Genomic DNA, 22318 nt, shown 5'->3' on the forward strand with positions numbered 1-22318 from the left:
GGGGATTTAAATCACCGGCAGTCTGTCCATACTGCTGCAAGGTAACTGGCAACTACTGGTGCATTGATCAATCCCTGACATGGTGTATCGTCAGTGAGGCTAACAACTTTTTTTTGGATGACAAGAGAGGCTAATGGGTGCAATAAAAGGGAGTTGCTGATACAAGGGGATGTAACTTGTTATGTGTGTGGATGCTCTACTCATGAGCTAACAAGCCAAGTGTTTAACAATGTGAAATTCTGGGATTTAATCCGCACTATGTTGCGTTTTACATACGTTTTTTCTGGCTGAAGGTAAGATTATATAGCTTCCTACTTTTTGTTTCTTAATTAGTAGCCTAATTCAAATGTTTGTTGCAATATTAAAATGTAACCTAGTGAATAATGAGTAGTAGCACAAACAATGTGTAGGCTATAGCCTATTTGATTAAAGTTAAGTTGAAATCAAATGAAAAAGAATTTCAACATGCTTAGTTTACTGTAGGCTATTTGAAGTCTAATAGATTGCCATTTGAATTGAATGCCATTTCACTATCTCCAAATATACAGCAACTGTTTTTTAAAATCTAATATCAATTTTACTTATTACTTTCAGTCATAGGCAATACTAAATAATTGTAATATGCATAATGTAATAGTTAGCTTGACAGTCCTATGTGCCATTTAAAGTTAGATAAATGAAATGAACAAGATGGCTGATGCGTGTCATAGAGGTACAATTTGTTTGAAATAAAATGTAATTAATCATTGTTTTCTGCAGGCATTAGGTACTGCTCATTGTTCTCTCTTTCAAGGGTTTATATAACAACATGCATCAGCATCATTAGTCTATTTAAAGGTACAGTCTCTGTTGTTGGCAAGGCTAATGAGGCTAAATAAGAGGTCGACTAGCCCAGTCGGCCATTATTGTAACCAACTCACTTACTCTGTCACCAAATGTCTTTAATCTAATATCTTAAAAAAAAAAGCCAACTCTTCCGAGAATACCTCCTCTCCTAAGAGTTCTATCAACATGTCTAGATTGCACTTATGCACTTCTTGTTTGTACCTCTCTCCAATACATTATCTGGTTCTACTTAAATGTCTGCACTATCCTATGATCCTGTGGTTATTTTGTATTGTATGTAAGGTAGTATTCTGTTAACTGTTACTGTAGGTCTCCTCTAAAGCACTGTAGCTTGAGTGCTGTGAATCAGGGTTGTGCACAATTCGAATTGCAATTCTGCTTCCTGTTTGCTACCTCAGTGAAATTCAAGAATTGAATTGGAATTTAAGTGCCAGTTTCAATTCAATTCTGGAATTTTGCACAAGCCTGCTGTGAATACATATCAATGTAAATGTAAAACTAAACTCCTTCTAACCCATGTATCTCTTTCCTGGACAGTCACAAAGATGCGCGTGTGAAGATGGGGGACTGGAACTTCCTTGGTGGGATCTTGGAGGAGGTCCACATCCACTCCACCATGGTGGGGAAGATCTGGCTGACCATCCTCTTCATCTTCCGCATGCTGGTGCTGGGCGTGGCGGCCGAGGACGTGTGGAACGACGAGCAGTCCGACTTCATCTGCAACACGGAGCAACCCGGTTGCCGCAACGTCTGCTATGACCTGGCCTTCCCCATCTCGCTCATCCGCTACTGGGTGCTGCAGGTCATCTTCGTCTCGTCGCCCTCCCTCGTCTACATGGGCCACGCGCTCTACCGGCTGCGGGCGCTGGAGAAGGAGCGCCAGCGCAAGAAGATTGCGCTCCGCCGCGAGCTGGAGGAGGTGGACGCGGAGCAGGCGGAGGTGCGGCGGAAGATCGAGCGCGAGATGCGGCAGCTGGACCAGGGCAAGCTGAACAAGGCGCCGCTGCGCGGCTCGCTGCTGCGCACCTACGTGGCGCACATCATCACGCGCTCCGCTGTGGAGGTGGGCTTCATCACGGGCCAGTACATGCTCTACGGCTTCCAGCTGGACCCGCTCTTCAAGTGCGAGCGCGAGCCGTGCCCTAATGCCGTGGACTGCTTCGTGTCGCGGCCCACCGAGAAGAGCGTCTTCATGGTGTTCATGCAGTGCATCGCCTTCATCTCACTCTTCCTCAACATCCTGGAGATCATGCACCTGGGCTACAAGACACTCAAGAAGGGCATCCTGGACATCTACCCACACCTGAGGGACGACCTGGAAGACAGCTACTACCCCAGCAAGTGCAAGAAGGATTCGGTGGTCCCCCAAATGGGCATGACCACCGGGCGAAAGGCCACGTTGCCCTCTGCACCGAGCGGCTACAATCTGCTCATGGAGAAGCCGCCTGACGGTCCAGCCTACCCCCCTCTCATCAACCCCTCCTCTGCCTTCGTACCGGTTCAGGGGGACGGGCCGCCTAAAGGTGGGGTGGACGCCCTCAAAGAGTCGGCGCACAGCCCCACGGAATACAACAGCAACTCCAACAACACCAGCAGCTCAGGGCCGAGCAACTCGGTCACTCCACCCAAGCCGGACGAGGCGGAGGAGCAGGCACACCTCCCACCGCATGACGAGGAGCGGGAGTCGGAGAGCAGCCCTGACTCGCCCGTCCTGCCCAGGGACTCCACGCACTCCTCGTGCCCCACGCTGCCGGTGAGTGCGGTCAAGAAGCCCTGGAAGGTCACCGCACCCTGGCACTGCTCCACGGTGGTCGAGGGCAACACCTCGGAGGCGGACTCGTACGGGAGTGCCAAGGGTCGTGCCGGTGCCAACGGCAGCGCACCCTACACCGTCGTTCGGTCCCGCTCGGGCTCCAAGTCCAAGAGACCCAGCCGGCCCTGCACACCTGACTCCATCGAGGAGACGAGCTCGGAATCGAGGGGGAGCCCTAGAATGTTGTCTCCGGCCCGCCGCACATCAGTGGCCAGCAGCAGCACCAGCAGCAGACGAGCCGCCCCAACAGACCTGCAGATATAACGGCCTGACAGTCGGGCCATCAGAAGTGCCCAACTTCGACCGCAAGGTGACAGGATATTCATTTGGAGAGCCCTGGAAAATAAAGACATGTGAACAGTCTGTAGAGTCCACTTATCCAAAACTTTTCTAGCCATGGTCATGACATCATGATGACATCATCACACAAAACATAGAGACAATCTGCATGCTTTTAAGGCTTTTTGTTTGTTAAAAGAAAGTTCTGTTGAGATGTCAAAGTGTTGGTTGACTGGACTGGGGCTCTTACAGAGCGTTTCAGTACTGCAGTACAAAGTAACTATTCATTTACAGTACTATTACAGTAGAAATATTTCTGTGTGACGAGTTGGACTAAATTTAAAGTGATTTTGCACAGTACAAATCATCAGACTGAAATCAAAGGATGTCCTAAATCCATGCTTAAGACATATGCATAGCTCCAATGATTTTGCAGCAGTTTACATGTGTGCTTTGCAAATACATTATTACTAGTTATTAGCAATACTGTACACATTCATTTGAGCTCAGCAACCAGTGGCCTAGGGATAGGATTAGATGTTTACTCATTGAACTGCTTTTGCCAGTATGAAAGTGACGGTTTGTAGTTAAATTTGAACATGTGTGACTTTGTTTGCTTTGTAAAATAAAAAAAATAAAAAATACAATGTTATTCTGATATGTAAAATACATAAATGTTCCATACACTTTCATGGGCATATGGGTATTGAAACAACAATTTACATGGAATGGAAGGAAACATACAAATATCACCAAAATAGTGTTTCTACATAACACTGATCTCAAAAGCACTGGGCTTTTTCTGTGATCACTCTGCTCTCTCTCTCTCTCAGGCTTCTGTGCAAACTTTTAGCACTTGGAGGTTTCTTGAAAATGTAAATGCATTACAAATAAAATATATTATTATTATTATTATTATTATTATTATTATTATTATTATTATTATTAATAATAATAATAATAATAATAATAATAATAATAATAAAACAATTTCAAATCTGAGAATGACTTTATTTACATTTTGTCAAGATGGTATGTAGGTCCAAAAGTTGTAATACTTAGGGATGTAAATGGCCAGAAATATTACAAAAATATGTTATGGTTATGGATTTGGCAGACGCCTTTGTCCAAAGCGACACACAAATACAAAACAACATAATATTTAAAATTGAACAGGGAACAGATTAGAATGTTGGTCAAATATAATAAGGAGAATAGTAATAATAAACAACAATATCAATTCAATCAATAGCCTAATAAAATAAGCAATGAAAATGAGGGGAAAAGCAACAATAAAACAATAATGTCCATTCAATCAATAATATAAAAACAATGACATAAGGCTATGGAGAATATCAATAATAAACAATAATGTCAAATGAATCAACACCCTAATGAAAATAAAACAATATTATACAAACCACAACACAGAAGCGCTTAAACAACTAAGTACATGTTGAGCAGAATGTAATAATCTGCAAATCTCTTAAACTTGCAAAAAGGACACAGACAACATATCAAATGTTGAAAATGACAAATTTGAGTATTTCATGAATTTGATACCAGGAACATGTTTTAAAAAAAGTTGGGGCAGGGATAACAAAATGCTGGAAAAGGTGTGTAATGATAAAGAAAACAAAAGGAGGAATGTTTCTCAACTAATTAGGGTAACTGGCAACATGATTGGGTATGAAAAAGAGCATCCCAAAGAGTCAGGGTCTCTTAGAAGTAAAGATGTAGGGTTTTCATCACTCTGTGTAAACCTGTGTGCACAAATGATAAAACAATGTCATTTTAATACTTCTTATTAAAATGAAATGGTGAAGTATTTGAGGGGTTCATCGTCTACAGGACATAATATTATTAAAACATTCAGAGAATCCAGAGAAATCTTTAACCTGACCCTAGCCAGATGAATGTCGTTCCGCTTAGCTCCGCCTAGCTTCACTCACATCCATCTGGGACCTCTTCCATTGAGAGTGATTTCTCCAACCAACTTTATTGTTTAGACAATCAGTACGCAGGGCGGGAGTTTCATAGATGTGACATAGCGTAGAAGCGACTGTGAGTCTGTTATTAGCGTCACGGGTTGGCTTCGATGTGAGTGGTTGAAGTAGCACGTCAATAGATGACGGACAAGTGGCTTATTCAATCATATGCAAGCATTTTTTGATTAGGCCCAGCCTTCTGAAGCAGCACTTCAATGGATCGGTTCCAGATGGATGAGTGGAGCTAGGCGGAGCGAAATTCATCTGGCTATTGCCAGGTTAAGAAATCTTTGCAAACAAGGGAAGGAGCTGAAAAACAAATTGGATGGTCTTGGTCTTTTGGACCTCAGATGGCACTGCATCAACACCAGACCTGTTTCCACACCTGTCATTGTATGGGGTCAGGACAACCTCTGATAACCATTGTCTATGTGCACAGTTTGATACTCAATTCAGCCAAAATTGTATTGAAACACGATACAGAAAATACCACCGTCTTATCTGGGCCTGAGCTTGTTTAAAATGGACTGAAGTAACATGGAAAAAGGTCCTGTGGGTAGACCAATCAAAATTTGCCATTCTCTTTGGAAATCATGGACTCATCTGGGCTAAAGAGGAGAGGGCCTATCCAACCTATCCAACTTGTTTTAGTGCTCAGTTCCAAACCCAACATCTATGATGGTGTGGAGGAGCATAGTGCCTACAACATGGGCATCAATTCTGAAAGATGTACCGGTATACAGGTTTTGAGCAACATATACTGCCATCCAGGCAATATCTATTCCAGGGAAGACCTTGCATATTTCAGGAAAACAATGGCAAAATGAATTCTGCACATATTTAAATAGTATCCATAGAGGAAGAGTCTACTGCCATGTGCTAAAATGGCCTGTCAGCAGTCCAGATTTGTCAAATTAGGTGCAATGGAATAAAAAGCATGACTAAGAATACCCCATACTATTGAGCAACTGAAATCGTGTATTGGGGAGTAATGGGATAACATTTCATTCTCAAAGCTTTATTTTGCTGATGTTTGTTTGAAAGGCACTTCAAACCCGGTAACTCAGCAGAGCTGTTACACACTCTGCCACTTCTGTTTTAAACCTCTCTCATAATACCACTATCAACACAGTATGACATGAGAGAGAGAGAAAAAAAAGGGTAACACTTTACTTGAAGGTATCTACATAAGAGTGACATGACACTGTTATAACCCTAACACTAACTTGTCATGACGGGGTCAAAAAGGGGTCAGCCCTATGTTCCCACAGCCCAATGTCCCACATTTCTAAGGTTAGGGTAAGGGAACATAGGGCTGTGGGAACATAGGCACGCTCCCGACAAAAAACAAATTACATTAACCCTAACTTGTCATGACAAAAACAGAATGACACTTGACAGAAGTGAGTGACAGAAGCGTTATGTCATAAATGTTTATGACTTGTTTATAATGATTATGACACGTTCATGACAGTGTCATGTCACTCTAGATACCTTCAAGTGTAACCAAAAAAAGTTTGCCTGGATGTTGCCACAGCCGAACTCATGCGCTGTTTTGCAAGTGAATTCTGAGAGTGTTTGTAAATAATTCACCCCAAGTCCTGTAGGTCTTGTTGGCATAAGCATGTAATGTTAAATAGTTTTACAACATAATTTCAAGACACCTTACTGAAGTTGTTTCCCAAACAATATCTTAAGAATTCCCCAAAGAGAAACCTTTGTTTGTTTTATCTTGAAATTGTGATGCGAAGGCCAATAACTTTATGGGCCCTCATGACAGTCAAAAGCGCATCGTCACGTCAAAAGCTTATTCAAATTAGTAGGATGTCCAATCCACATTGGGAGGGTGTTCGTTATCAAACGTCGAGCGCATGGCGCAACAAGGTGTTCCTAGGTTTTTTAATCAGTCATGGGTGTGTTTGGGGCGTATAACATCATTTAAACCAATGAGAATGACATATGCCATTCCCTTTACCAGCGCAAAGCGCGATGTCAATAAATGCATCGGTATTTTGACATTCAACGGCACATTTGAAGGAGGCTCCTTGCAAGACCGTATGGAATAGTCACTAAACCATGCTTAACTAAAACCTAGCATAGCCTTCACACATTTGCACTCTATTATTTGAACTCATTGGCAAAGTGAAACTAACTTCACCATGGTGTCAGTCAACGACAAGACAGTTATATGCAGTTACTTATTGACTGACAATGGGTTACCATCGAAAATATAGGCTGGAAAAAGCAACACTTACCCTAATATTGCTGAAACGACTGAATAAAAAACATTTATCCTGCAGAGGAGTTGCTTATATCTCGTGACAGTGCGTCTTCACTGCAGATGGGCCTGACAGACTGTGCCCAAGGCTACTCAAGGCCTGTGCTGCTGAACTGGGGGAACCACTGAAGCACATCTTCAATTTGAGCCTACGCCTTGGACAAGTTCCAACACTGTGGAAGACATCATGTCACAGAAGCCACACCCTAGTGAGCTTAATGACTACAGACCTGTCGCTCTTACATCACATGTGATGAAGACAATGGAGCGATTGGTCTTAGGCATGCTCAGACCCCAGGTACGCCATGCACTAGACCCATTACAGTTTGCTTACCAGGAGAAAGTGGGCGTGGACGATGCCATCACTTATCTTCTACACAGGACACATTCCCACCTGGACAAGGGGAAAAGTGCTGTGAGAATCATGTTCTTTGATTTCTCAAGTGCTTTTAACACCATCCAGCCCCTCAGATTGGGAGACAAGCTCTTGCAGATGGGTGTGGGCGCCACCTGGTAACCTGGATTACAGATTACCAGACCGGCGACCACAGTTCGGTCAGACTGAAGAACTGTCTCTCTAACACTGTGATCTGCAGCACCGAGCGCCACAGGGAACTGTGCTCTCTCAGTCCTGTTCACCCTGTACACATCTGACTTCTGCTACAACACCGAGTCATGCCACATGCAGAAGTTTTCTGATGATACTGCAATTGTGGGGTGTATCAGGAACGGGCAGGAGGAGGAGTACAGGAGCCTGATGGAGGATTTTGTGCAATGGTGCAAACTCAATCATCTTCAACTTAACACTTCAAAGACCAAGGAGATGGTGGTGGATTTCCGCAGGTCTAAGCCCACTCTGCTACCAGTTCACATTGATGGGGTCAATGTGGAGGTGGTTAGCACCTACAAGTATCTGGGTCTCCACCTGGTCAATAAACTGGACTGGTCAGCCAACACTGATGCACTCTACAAGAAAGGGCAGAGAAGGCTGTACTTCCTGAGGAGGCTGCGGTCCTCCAATGTGTGCAGTAAGCTCCTCAGGATGTTCTACCAGTCTGTTGTTGCCAGCGTCCTCTTCTATGCAGTAGTATGCTGGGGTGGAAGCACAAGGAAGAAGGATGTGGGGCGAATTGACAGGCTGGTAAGGAAAGCTGGCTCTGTAGTGGGAGCTGAACTGGAGTGTATCACTTCACTATCTGACATAAGGACCCTGAACAAACTGATCAACATCTTGGACAATGAGTGTCACCCACTCCACAGCACTACTGTTAAACAGAAGAGCCTGATCAGCTGGAGACTTCGCTCACTGCCTTGCACAACTGACAGACTGAGAAAGTAATTTGTCCCCAGGGCCATTGAACTGTTCAATGCCTCACTTAAGGGAAGAGGAGAGATAGACTTCTCTGCATAGTCTGTCTGCCTCTTCATCCCCTCCATGTTTGGTACTGTCTGTCCACTAGCCACTTGTACCACTGTCTTTATGCCTCACTGTTTGCGTGCTATATTAGCACATTAGCACATATGCATAACCCCCCCCTCCATGCCACAGCCGAACTGTGGCCACACTTATACATTTTCTTAAATAGTTAAATATATAGATATATAGACTTTACTTTACTTAGAGCACCTTACCATACCTTACTATGCACAGAGAATCACAGGCTCAGTCCCTGCCTCAGTCATTGCAAGCGCCTCTGATTTATTAATCATACTGGATACTGTTTTTAGAATTGATTTAGATTAAGTGTTAGTATAATTTGTAATTTTGTTATTTGTATTTTAGTATATTTTTATATATTGTATTAAGTGTTAGCAGTTGGGACAGTAGAAGATCAAGAATATGCTAAATATACTAAAATACAAATTATACTTAGTTGTGTTTTTATATTATATACTTTAATTACTCTTCTGCTGTTAAAGAATGTGTTTGTGTTGTATGTATGCTGCTGAGACCTTGAATTTCCCCTGGGGATCAATAAAGTATCTATCTATCTATCTATCTATCTATCTGTCTTGAGCTGTGCTCCATACGTGTCTCTCGCCTCTCCCCTAATCACTTTTAACCGTCATTACCAATTTGCAAATGATGGTGAATAACTACTCATTATGAGATGTAGGCCTACAGTATTTCGTAATATCTTTATTCTAATTATGTTTCCCATTGTAATATGTTTCCAATTTGTAATGTTTTGCATGGATGTGCGCTGGTGTGCGTTCATGGATGATAGAAGGATGGTGCTTTGTGCACCTGCCAATATGACTGTTGACAATGAACTTTTAAAATAACATATACTGTAAACAACTCGCCATAGACTTCTGACCAGGTGTACAATAGCGGTTTTTAGACAATGCGCTAAGCCACTCCCTAAGTTGTTAATTGCCACACCCCTGGGCGCATTGTTTAAAAAATAAACATTCAAAATAAGGAATTAAACTTTGCGCGGATGGAAAACGAGTTTTACGCCATGCGCCAGGGTGCAAAATACAGCCCTAAGAGTGGTCCACTCCAGACATTCCAAATGTAGCTTCTACTTATCTTAGGTTTTGGGAATGCCTACAGTACAGTAAGGTATATTTTAGGTTTAAATTATATAGTGCAAAATTTGTAAAACCAGGCCCAGATTATAAGGCTTGTCTAAGATTTTAACCAGGGGCCTCCTTTTTTTGTTTAGCACACAAACACCATACTGGAGGGCTGAGGAACATTAGGCCTGTTTTTGTCTGATATTGCTGCATATGACCACACTTGTATTAGGCCTATATAATTTCACACTTGTATTGTATAAGACCGAATAAACATCAGGGATATTAAACGTTGACAGTATCAAGAACGAGAGTGACCAAATAACCATGCTTCAAAGTTTTGGGCAGTCTGTAAATGTGAAGATGTTATTTTGCGCCATCCAGGGGTGAAATAGTGAACTGCAAATGATCTAACTGTTGGAAGTAACTGAATGATAAAAGATTGAGTAGGCTAGGTTACAATACAAATGACCGCTTCTATAGCTTTTAAATGCAAGGGCAGGCTAACTCCTAGGCCTACCCTAACATTGTAGGCTACTTGAACTTTATAAGGCGTCAAATTCTAGTGTTACGAAAGTGTACAATCCTTTTGAATCACCAATTCTGCACGTTAGGTCATGTCTTGAGTGTAAATTTGGAAAAAACACCTTTTCTCCAGGTGAAAGGTCAGTAAAACAAGCCATGCCTTGCACACCAGCCAGCCGACTGGCCAAGTCAGGTGATATAAAAACACATGACTTGGGATGGCCCACCTAACGACTCCTGTAAATGAATGACACATATTTTAACCAGTGGTGGTTGACATCGACTGCTACACATCCAATCGCATTTTAAGGCGGGACCAGATCAAGCTTTCGTTTCAGGAGAGGAAACATTGGGGACCTGACGATTTAAAGGAGACGGGGAATCGCTTATCTCTGCTCTGTAGAGATCTTCTCAGACATAACCCATGCCCGCTGACCAGTATTTGATGGACATAGGTAGCGGCGAAGAAATCTACATAACAGACCACAGTTAATAGACAGGGGGAGGGGGGGATTGGGGAAGCGAGCATCGTCGGGTCAAAATGTCGATACAGTATGAAGAACCACTGGCAGATAGCTTTGGGGTAGCGGACTCTTTCCCAAAAGATTTTGGTTATGGGGAAGAGGAAGAGGCCGATATCGAAGACAGTCCATCACCCTCAGACAGTAAACCAAGAATATTGTTGATGGGGCTGCGAAGGAGTGGCAAGTCTTCGATCCAAAAGGTACCGTTAACACTTGCTTACTGGCAAACATGAGCGAAGTTAGCACTGAAGCCTAGAGCTCATTTGTGTAGTGTATTCTTGATGCCTGCTTGTGCGATTATATCACCAACCAAACATAACGTTATCCCCAGGCATGCTAAACAGCTAACGGTGGCTACAGTGATGAAGAAGCATGATCCATAATGGGGTACAAATACTAACTTGCTGAGCATACAGTCAGTCAGTTGCACTACAGTAACCGCAGCAAATTGGCTACCTGGCTAGCAAGCTATGTAATGGTCATATTTGCAAATGCTTGCTAGCTTGCTGTCCCTATGTCCTCGCCTACACGTAGTGTCAGCATTATACGATCCATGAATCTTATAGTGTCATTACGTAAAAGCAGTTCCCCCAATACGTGGTGATATAGGTTCGTAGTCAATCAGTCAGCTTAATCATTAGCTAACTTTCTAGCTGCATGAAGGAGCATAAATCCAAGTCATTCCCTACTCCGACGGTAGCCTAGTGGCACTCATCCGGTGCGAACAGAGCACGTGACGGAGAGGAGCGATGACTGTTTGTTATGTGTTCTGTGTGCGTGACGGATCCCTCGAAATGACAGACGCACAGTACGTTAGTGTCTTAGTAATTTCGATAACAATTTGTTGTCCGACAATAATTGCTACCACAAACATTAATTAATTGATATAGGCTTATCTTGAACTTTGGCGTTTGCCAATGATGAAGGGTTAATGTATTACTTTTAATAGTTAATTTCACTGTAAACAATATGTTCCATATATCCTGTGAGGCAAAGCAAATTTATCAGGGTTTAACAGTGTAATTCACACTAGGTTAGGACTACTACAGACCAGAGTTAATTTAATCGCAGCATTTTGACTAAAGGTCTATCTGGTTGCTTTTTCCCTGGCAAAGCTAAATCGAACAGATGAATAATTAATCACATATCTACGCTTTTGTTTTTTGCAAGATATCTTTTCATGTGTGGTAAATGACAATAAAGTGCTTTATAAAATATGAATCAGTGCACAGGGGAATTTGCTCTGAAAATGGAAACTGGTTTCATAAAATGTTTGTTTCCTAACGGAACATGTTTCATAACTGAGGAAAAGGTTGTTCTTAAGACAAAAAAAATACAGCACTTCATTGTGTTTTCAATGCCTGGGCTACTCTGGTGAGTCAGCAATGTCATTTGATTTGGGTTGGGTTCCTTATGCAAACTCATATTGCATATTGCCTTGTTAACTGGCCTAAATGGAGTGGTTGGAACATTTCCCATTTGTTTTAAAAGCACCTTAACACTAGCCTGGGAATACCCATACAAACTTTTGGCAAATTTGAGATTTGCTCTGCAGGTCTGTCTGGCCAAGAAGCAATTGAAGCCCTTTTCCAATGTCTCTAAAACACACACTCAAATACAATTGCTAATCCGGCATTGACGTGTATTTCTTTGGAATTGAGTAAACAACTGCATTTAAAACCTTGGTTTGCGAGATTGCTACGCTTTTGAAATGATTTGGTAAGAGTTTTAATGCACCAATTTAAGTTTAAATTCACTGCTAGTTATGCCACTGCTGGAAGTCGTAAGTCAGTGAACCTTTTCCAGACCCACTCTCACTTACAATTGAGAAGGTCTGCGTACTAACCAGCTACCTTAAAACTGCTTTGATCTCAAATGTTTATCTCTTCTTAGGTGGTGTTTCACAAGATGTCTCCAAATGAGACGTTGTTCTTGGAGAGCACTAACAAGATCTACAAGGATGACATCTCGAGTAGCTCCTTCGTCAATTTTCAGATTTGGGACTTTCCTGGGCAGGTGGACTTTTTTGACCCCACTTTCGACTATGAGATGATCTTCAGAGGCACGGGGGCCCTGATATTTGTCATTGATGCTCAGGTAAAGATTGATGTTAAACATGAGATGTTGAAGTTCATTTAAGTCCCAGACTCAGGGCTTAAAGTGTTCAGGCACCGTGCCTTAATTCAGGCGTGACCTGGTATGCCTAAGATTTGAAAATGGACAATGAGACTACAGTATATATGGCGTCCTCATAAATATCTGAAACTTCAGGCACAGACATTTCTATTGCTTTAAGCCCTGCAGACTGTGGCATTGCTGGATCTGAATGCTTTCCCTCAAGGTGAAATCGTAGAGTTGACCATTTCTAAGGAGATCTGTAGACAAACCATTCGCACATTCTCTGACACTTTTGGATGTTCTTTGAGTTTTGTATTCTTACTTGTGAGTCAGACGAAGTTATTTGGTTGTCATAAGGAAATTAAATCCTTAATTTTACCGTTAAGACAAAGAGTGAGTTATGAACAGGTTACACCAGTGTCATCAGACCTTGCCAGTGTGTCAGACTCGTCAAGGCTAGCCTCAGCCCAGTCATGGCATTCAGCACATGACATGGATGTTTGCCATTAAATTAATACGGTCTGTATGTCAATATATATTCTTAAAATTCAACATGCAGTAAAGCTGATTCACACTGCTGTACAGTAACCAACTACAACCAAACATGATGACCGAAGGACAGGATATTCATTACCTTTATGTTAACTTCTTTTAAAAGTATTGTCTCACCTATTCATGCACATATGAAAATCTGCCCACCTGTTAGGCATGGTGAGTGCCTGATGTGGTGGTGTTGGATTATGACACAACTCACACATTTCAGCAGCACCTGATCACGAGGAAGGGTTTTAAATACAAGCGTATCAGTTTCAGTAATGAGTTCTGAGAGTTGCTCTTTGTTCAAGTACCATTTGTCACATGGTTCAGCTCTGTTGATCACTTGGCGTAGGAACGTATCCATGTTTGTGTTTGAAGTTTATTTGTCAGACGCTAATCCAAAACCCAGTTCTGAAACCATTTTTCTCTGAGTCTGAGAAAATCTGGCTTGTAACCAGTGGGAATCAGGAAAGACTGCATTTGATTATGAGTATGATTTTGTGTTTTAAATTGCGCTGTTAAACAAACAGTGCAGGTAAACAACACTGCTGGGAGTAGCTTTCTAACGTCACAATTTAAAATCTAGTAGTAGGTCCAAATGCAACATAAACAGGAAACATACTGGCCCAAATCGTGTTAAGTAAACCCTGACCAAGGTTTGTGTGTCTGATTATTTTACTTTGGCAGTAGTATCCTATTCAGCAAGATCCACAGACAGAGAGTGTGTGTGTGTGTGTGTGTGTGTGTGTGTGTGTGTGTGTGTGTGTGTGTGTGTGTGTGTGTGTGTGTGTGTGTGTGTGTGTGTGTGTGTGTGTGTGTGTGTGTGTGTGTGTGTGTGTGTGTGTGTGTGTGGTGGGGGGTGGACTGTGGGTTAAGCACTTTTCATTCTGACTGCTACCCTTCCCCTGTTCTGCCGTATAGGATGACTATGTGGAGGCTCTGGGGCGGCTTCACCTTACCGTGTCGCGGGCCTACAGGGTCAACCCCGAGATCAACTTCGAGGTCTTCATCCACAAGGTGGACGGCCTGTCCGACGATCACAAGATTGAGACACAAAGGGACATCAACCAGAGGGCCAATGATGACCTGGCAGACGCTAGCCTGGAGAAGCTGCACCTCAGGTGGGTGGTGAGACACTTGCAACACACAATAGACATCGTCAGGAATTGTACTGATTCAACATTTTTGTTTGTTTCCATGCCATTTTCGGTTCCAAGTGTCCATGGGGACCTGGGTACGAGTACGACCCGTCATTTCCTGATCGCTCCCTATCTCTCTCTCTCCTGTTTGTTTCCTGTCACTCTCCACTGTCCTATCTGAATCAAGGCAAAAAGCATGTTAAGCGTGTTAAGCATTTGGCTCCCATCCACACATCAAGCTTAGCTTGTGTGGTTATGCTCCTTGTGTTAATCCTGTTGGTGTCATTAAAAGCCTGTTGTTCAGCAAAGCTATTTCCAAGAAAACTGTGCACGATTGCAGACCAACTGAAACAAATGCATGACTGAAGGCCACAGATTTGTCAAAGAGGCCCGATGCATGAGGGGATAGTAGTTACGAAAGCTGTTGAGCTTTAACAGTGAGGTGCAAAAAGTGGCGCAATGGCAACAGCTGTAGCTATACTGCGGTCGCCTGCCATGTTTGGAGGGCTAGATGATTAGATGGGACACTGTGGCACAGTAGCTTGCACGCAGACAATACATGTTCTGCATTCTCAAGTCCACTCTGCCAGATTCCTCTGAGGCCTCTCCTCTGTGCTGCGACGTCTGAGTCAGATCACCACGCTGCTATTGTGCGGACACCCAAGGACCCACGTGACCCCTTTGACCTCTGTGACAAAGTCAGTCAAGCTCATGCTGTACCGGAGAAGGGAAAGGGATAAGACTAAGCGTGACCCTGACCCGGTGTCCGAGCCAGAACATTAGTCCTGCTCCCGCAAATATTACCATCTGCAATGGAGTACCGAAGCCATGATGTGTTGTTTGCCATGGTAGCAATATTTCTGCCTGGTATGGTATCGATGCTACTTCGAAAGACTGTTTGGATCCAGAGAAACTGCTGTCATGGAAACGGTGCACCACACATAAGAAGCAATCGCCTAAGTGACTGTATAATAAACTGGTGGTTTCTGACTTCAAACGTTTTGATTTTACAAGGACGAGAATGGCCATTTTCATGGACGGAACAGGATGTCTTTTTAGCTTTTTCATCCCTGAAGTAGGATTGCTAATGTTTTCTCCAGTTCATGTTGTTAACTCATTTACATATGAAGCATCTTTATCATTCGTTGCGTCCATTCATTGTGTTGAGGTGGCTTGTGAAGTAGTGGAGTACAGAGCATTCACAGTCAAATGTCTCTGTGTGTTCTGTCTTCTCTTGTCCATCTCTGGTTTAACAGTTTGTGTGTGTATGTGTGTATGTGTGTATGTGTGTATGTGTGTATGTATGTGTGTGTGTGCGTGTGTGCGTGTGTTTGTGCGTACTGGTAGATGATGGGGGTAGGGTGGGGAATCGGGCAACAAACGAGTTACTGTTTTGGGTCGCGTGCCGCAGTGGCACGTCACCACTGACCCTTCCGGTCATCGGACCTCTGAACTTGGTGAGGCCTGTATGAGGCTGAGGCCATGAACCACATCTCCAGGCATCCCACCATGACCCAAAACTCCATGATCTAATGGCCACAGTGCCTTTTTAGTCACTCCTATGTGATGCTGTGTGTCAAATGCTAGCACTACGTGGCCGCTCCAACTGTTCGGCTGCCGAACCATAGGGAACAATAGGAAATCTGCCGCTTGCCTTTAGTCAATGTGATCCCTGCCTAACACCTTCATCACGATAGATTACAAGGCATTTGCTTTGTCTTACCTTGCACCATAGTTTCTGACGAGCATCTACTACTACTCAATGCTACTCAAAACAGAGGTTTTCAGTGAAGTATGTTGGAGAATTGTTTCTTGGACACCCCCCCAGCTTGCTGTTCAGATATGTCTAGAGGTAGTAGTACTCTCATGGGGCCTGATTGAAACTGATCTGTCCTAACCTCTATCTTCTCTTGTGCCACAGCTTCTATCTGACGAGTATCTACGACCATTCTATATTCGAAGCCTTCAGTAAAGTAGTGCAGAAGTTGATCCCTCAGCTGCCGACTCTGGAGAATCTTCTAAACATTTTCATATCGGTAAGTACTCATTTTTGCACTTTTGCTATCTTTTCTTTTTTGAAAGGCCAAGCATGTTTTTGTACATGAACGCTCCAGTAAGTTTTTGTTTGGTTCAAGTTACTGTTAATATGGGATATCTGATATAGTTATGTCTAATCTATTTTAACTACAATCTCTGTTTTGAAGTTTGTGCTTGTATTCCTCAGCATCGTCTGATATGGGAGTTTTTTTTTAAAAATTATCACAGTTTTTTAACCCCCCAAATTATGTTCACACTGAGCATGACTATTAACTTGCAGGAAGTTGAATATTTTTATTTTTCTCTCCTTGTCTGCAACAGAATTCAGTGATCGAGAAGGCTTTTTTGTTCGACGTGGTTAGTAAGATCTACATTGCCACAGACAGCTCTCCGGTGGACATGCAGTCGTATGAGTTGTGCTGTGACATGATTGACGTGGTCATTGATGTGTCCTGTATCTATGGGTGAGTTGGCCCAGTGGATAGCATGTCCTTCATGTGACAATAGTTTGATTCATCTAAAAAAACTACTTTTTAATCCCCACTACAAAGTTTGGTCCATTTACAAATGTTGTTGATAGATAGGCCAACCATAGGGGGAAGGAAATGGAGCTTGCTAAACAGATGGCTGAGATATGGCAGTGTGGCTGATACCATCTTCATTTTTACACAATTTGTTTAAATATATATATATTTTATATATATATATATATATGTATCTATATATATATAATTTTATTATTTATTTTTCAACTAATGAAACGCGAGCAGTGAGTGTTTGCGTTTCTATTTTCTATAAATACACACAGCAGCGTGGTAGTGCTTCTCAGTTCAGTGTGGTTTCTTTGTTAGAATGCATTTGAAAGGCTCAGGTTTTTTAGTCATGGAAAGGAAGAGAATTTGTAATATTTTCCATGTCTGAAGAAAAATATGGAAAAAAAGAAAAAAGGTTATGGGGGAAAAAGTTTTTCTAGACTATTGCATGTACTTCATTTTCTGAAATATGAAATTGCCAAAATGTTCACGAGCGTGTGAGAAAAGGTTGACCAGAGTCAGCTTGATATTGTTGACTTTAAGCAAGGCGAGATGTTCAACAGCGTGATTTGTTTTGGTGATGAATCTAGGCCATAGTAAGTGCCCTACACTAGTGTGTGCATGTACATGTGCACTGATATATTTGCATTGCTCTATTATTCTCTGCTAAAGTGCTGGTAGACTCTGTAGATGATTGTGTTTTTACAAACACACAATTTGGTTGGCCTTTTTATCCACTTGGATTTGGTAAAAGTTAGAGGCAGTAAACAATAACCCTGTTATTACAACCAAAAAGTCTTAGGCCTTTGTCAGCAGTGAACTATCATATGTACGCTGCACCTACAGAGAACTAAACAAAATATCCATGAAAAGACATTCCAACACAGTTTGGAAGCTGGAAGTGGTGAAATATGATTAGAAAAATCTACTGTCAAGTGTTGGAATTTGAAATCGAAAAAGTAATTTTTAAATGGAAAAAAATAGGAACCCTGTGTGTGTGTGTGTGTGTGTGTGTGTGTGTGTGTGTGTCTCCCCTTCCTCCAGTCTTAAAGAGGATGGCAGTGGCAGTGCATATGACAAGGAGTCCATGGCTATCATTAAGCTGAACAACACCACAGTGCTCTACCTTAAGGAGGTCACCAAGTTCCTGGCTCTCGTCTGCATCCTCCGAGAGGAGAGCTTTGAGCGCAAAGGTACTCGGTCATTCCTCAGACACTACTCTGGTGCCTTTTTACTGCCAGCTACGCTAAATGATTTAAGACGTACGCAGCACTTGGTCCTGTATGTCTCTTGAGTAAGGAATACGTCTGAATAACTAAATTAGATACGTTTAACACTTTGATATTGTCAGTATGAAATAAAATGCTATTATGGCATTAGTGGCCAGTGACAGAGATGTATTTAAATATGTATACAATGAATCTGGAAAATAAGTTGTAAATGCTGTTGGCCATTGTGTCACGTCTCATTGATAGCTACTGTTGGGACTATTGTCCACACGACATACTTCAGCCGCGGCCCACTGGTCAGGGCTCGAACTGGCAACCCTCCGGTTACAAGTCCAGAGTGCTAACCAGTGGGCCACGGCTGCCCCAACATTAGCACATATGCATAACCCCGCACAGCCGAACTGTGGCCACACTTATACCTTTTCTTAAAATAGTTAAATATATAGATATATAGACTTTACTTTACTTTATTTCTGCATTGTTGCACTGTTGGACTTACTCATTTGCACCATCACCATGACACTCATTCACACAGAGCACCTTACCTTACTATGCACAGAGAATCACAGGCTCAGTCCCTGCCTCAGTCATTGCAAGCGCCTCTGATTGATTAATCACCACTATGTGGATACTGTTTTTATAATTGATTTAGATTAAGTGTTAGTATAATTTGTATTTTAGTATATTTAGCATATTCTTTATCTTCTACTGTCCTTATTGCTTAGTTGTGTTTTTATATTATATCGTAATATAATAGTAATTAAATTATATATAATATAATTTAATTACTCTTTCTGTTGTTAAAGAATGTGTTTGTGTTGTCTGTATGCTGCTGAGACCTTGAATTTCCCCTGGGGATCAATAAAGTATCTATCTATCTATCTCTTGTTAGCTTTATGATCACTGTACAAACATGACCATTGGCCAACAAAAGCAGAGTGCCCTTATCAGTGCTTGCTGTGTCCCGTAGGCCTCATCGACTACAACTTCCACTGTTTCCGGAAGGCCATCCACGAGGTGTTTGAGGTGGGCATGTCGAGCACGCGAACAGTGTCCACACCGACGGGCACGCCCTGCCTGATGAAAGGCGTGGCACTCAACGGCACCCCGCGCAGCACAGTGTAGAAGACCGCGGCCTGGCACAAAAAAAAAAGAGGAAGAGCGGACCACACAAGGACGAGAGAAAGATGTAACGAAAAAGAAACGGAATGGGGCAAAAGAAATGAGAAGGGAAGGAATGTGCGCTGCTGTATTGGGAGAGGGAGATGGCAGAGGGGCATGTCCTTATGCCACCCATAACCCCCCCACCTTACCACCCTACCCCATCCCCACCTGCCCTCCACCCTAAAACCAGCACCTGAGTAAACCCCCCGTACAGGGACAGAGACAGAGACTCTACCTCCACAGTATACAATAACTAAACACATAAATAAATCAAGAAAATCATTTTAAAAAGATAAAAAAAGACTGTTGTAAGGGAGCGGTGCCAGAGCTCTGAGTGTTGCTAAGTTAGGATGAGGAAGGGAACACGAGACAAAAAGAGAAGGCGAGGGACAATTGCCGAATCTCTTTTTCGTGAACGAACGGCATTAACACACTGTCTGGCAGGACAGGAGAGGGAAAAAGACCAGCAGGGGGCAGAAGTGTGAGTAGATGATGAGAGAAACATAGTTAGACATATTAATGAAAGCACACAGAATCTTCCCTGCAAGGACTATCTTCTCTCTCTCTCTCTCTCTCTCTCTCTCTCTCTCTCTCTCTCTCACCTTCTGGTGAACATAAGAAGCCTCTTGAATCTGCTGTATAATTTGTTTTTTTGCTGCTTGTCCACGGATGTGAGGAAGGGAAGTAAAGACTCGCATATGAGTAGGTGACAGGGATGAGTTCTGCCACTTGGAGTCTAGCCCTGCAGATAGCAGGCCTACCCTTCCGAAGCCTTACGTAGATGGAGCTCGCAAGCTGGCTTGCTTGCTGCAAGCTTGTTGTCCACTTTACTCAATGCACCCCAAACCTTTCCTGTGATTTTTTTTTTTTTTTTTTCCCCATATTTTCAGATTGTCAAGCTTGAAAAGGGATCATATTTTAGTGTGTGTGTGTGTGTGAGCGAGAGAGTGAAACAGACATGTATCGTTTGTACCTGCGAAATCAGGGAGTGAACGAGGACAAGGTGATTGATTAATTGAATATAGTGACTGATTTAACTAGTGGAATTTAGAGGCATATAGGGTAGACTCAAGGCCCAAAGCTGTTGTGACATCTGGAGCCCTTCCTCAGTATGCTTCCACAGCAAAACTGTGGTAGCTTAATGTCTATGGCAGAAACCACTTTGTGAGTCTGTTGAGACGCTTGTTGTGTATGGACAGAGGCCTAGGAGTAGGCTGGATGGCCATCCATGGATGCTGACATGCATTCCAAAATGTGTTGGTCTTACTGCGGATGCCAGTGCCATAGCTATGATGGGAAGCCAGGATACCCTCTATGACGATGCGCCCAAATTTAGTCGGCATCTTTGGTGCAAATGACGGCATCACTGTGACGTAGATTACTTTCGAGAATGTAAGGGGAACTTTGAGCAACACAAATGGCACTGATCAGCTATTAGCCCACCCCCAAGCGCACAGGAGAACCCAGAAATTATGAATGTTCTTTGATGTTATGCCATTTTTGCACTTTTGCTTCCTGGAGTCAGAGCAGGGTGACTGTAGCAGTATATTAAGTTGTCAGTAAAGGCTTAACGACGTAATTAACTTCCATGTTTCACCTATTTCCCAATGTATTTCACTAAAGTGTCTGACAAAATAGCATAGGATACTGTTTAACCAGACACGTCACCTACGGTGTGACAAAATTCCCTTGGCCTATCTTTTTTCTGCATGTTTGCATCAATTGGAATCATGGAAAAAAATATTGAATACATACATACATACATACATACATACATACATACATACATACATACATACATACATACACACACACAGTTCTTGAGGATATCTTGTAATCTGTATGCCATTGACTGTTTAGAAAGGGATCAGCACTAACAGTTCTAAGAAATCCTGGAAAAGAATCGTGACCAAAATCACTTGTTAATGAAACAGTGGGGTCACCCTTTGCTAGTGATTCTTGCTTGCTCTCATTTCTCATGTGTCTGTCCTAAGTTCTGCCCAAGGTGTAAATGTTCACGACAATAAACATGTAAACACCTTAAGTTAGTGCCTTTCTCTTTCCAGGCAGAGCTTTTTAATCGCAATGAGCCATTTTAACCTGTCATAGGTTACTCGTCACATTTAGTATATATTTTATTAAAACAGCATGGATTTGATTCAGCTTTCCTCCCAAGGGGCCATCTATGGATTCAGAGTTTAATGTCTTCACTCGCCGCACCTGGACTGCCCTTGAGAAGGTGCAGACTCTCACCCCCCACCCCAACGACCCACATTCACCCCTCCTTAGAGTTTATCACTGTCGTCATGCAATGCAACCAATAAATTATCAACAAAAGCAATCTGATTGGTTTCTTGTTATTTGCATACTGAATCTACTCTGTCCGAAGAAGTTTAAATTAAATGGTCACTTGATGATTTAAACCAACATGAACGAACGTAGCTTCACCCCCATAATTCTATGGATGCAACATACCAGGTGTCGTAGACTGAGGGTAATGTGGATAATTCTGATTTTACATTTTATATTTGCAAATTCAAGTGTGAACACAATCTATTTCATGTAAAAAAAGGGAGAGAGGAGGCATGATTTCCCCCACCCTTAGTGTCTTAGTAGATATGCTGACATGGTATGCCTTGTACCAGGAATAGGGATAAATTGTGCGTCTGGTTCAGTGTACCAATGCAAAATGTGTGCATGGCTTGTTTGAACAGTAACAGGGCACTGCACTGTTTCATTCCTTTTACACATCCATCTTCACAATAATTTTTCACAACATTTTTTT

The 22318-nt window shown here is 42.5% G+C and overlaps 2 protein-coding genes across 2 annotated transcripts; both read left to right on the forward strand.

Annotated features, from left to right (window-relative positions):
• The first annotated feature begins 208 nt into the window (after positions 1-208).
• On the forward strand, positions 209-3815 carry gja9a (gap junction protein alpha 9a). Its single transcript, XM_048260922.1, has 2 exons — positions 209-293; positions 1384-3815. The coding sequence occupies exon 2, from the start codon at positions 1406-1408 to the stop codon at positions 2921-2923; it is 1518 nt and encodes a 505-aa protein (XP_048116879.1). The 5' UTR covers positions 209-293; positions 1384-1405; the 3' UTR covers positions 2924-3815.
• A 6757-nt stretch (positions 3816-10572) lies between these two features.
• Positions 10573-21870, forward strand: rragca (Ras-related GTP binding Ca). The gene is made up of 7 exons (XM_048261622.1): positions 10573-10976; positions 12670-12873; positions 14353-14552; positions 16492-16606; positions 16929-17071; positions 18185-18333; positions 19340-21870. Exons 1-7 carry the CDS (start codon positions 10794-10796, stop codon positions 19492-19494), a joined length of 1149 nt encoding a protein of 382 aa, XP_048117579.1. The 5' UTR covers positions 10573-10793; the 3' UTR covers positions 19495-21870.
• The last annotated feature ends 448 nt before the right edge of the window (positions 21871-22318 follow it).

This window comes from Alosa alosa, chromosome 13 (genome assembly GCF_017589495.1).
Source record: "Alosa alosa isolate M-15738 ecotype Scorff River chromosome 13, AALO_Geno_1.1, whole genome shotgun sequence".
In the NCBI taxonomy this organism is placed as follows: Eukaryota; Metazoa; Chordata; class Actinopteri; order Clupeiformes; family Clupeidae; genus Alosa; species Alosa alosa.

What these genes read in the sequence shown, in the direction of transcription:
- rragca (XM_048261622.1), top strand. Translation starts at nt 10,794, where the DNA reads ATGTCGATACAGTATGAAGAACCACTGGCAGATAGCTTTGGGGTAGCG. An exon ending in TATTTGTCATTGATGCTCAG is followed by an intron (nt 12,874 to 14,352) that starts GTAAAGATTGAT and finishes TCTGCCGTATAG; the next exon opens with GATGACTATGTGGAGGCTCT. An exon ending in GATGTGTCCTGTATCTATGG is followed by an intron (nt 17,072 to 18,184) that starts GTGAGTTGGCCC and finishes CCCTTCCTCCAG; the next exon opens with TCTTAAAGAGGATGGCAGTG.
- gja9a (XM_048260922.1), top strand. Translation starts at nt 1,406, where the DNA reads ATGGGGGACTGGAACTTCCTTGGTGGGATCTTGGAGGAGGTCCACATC.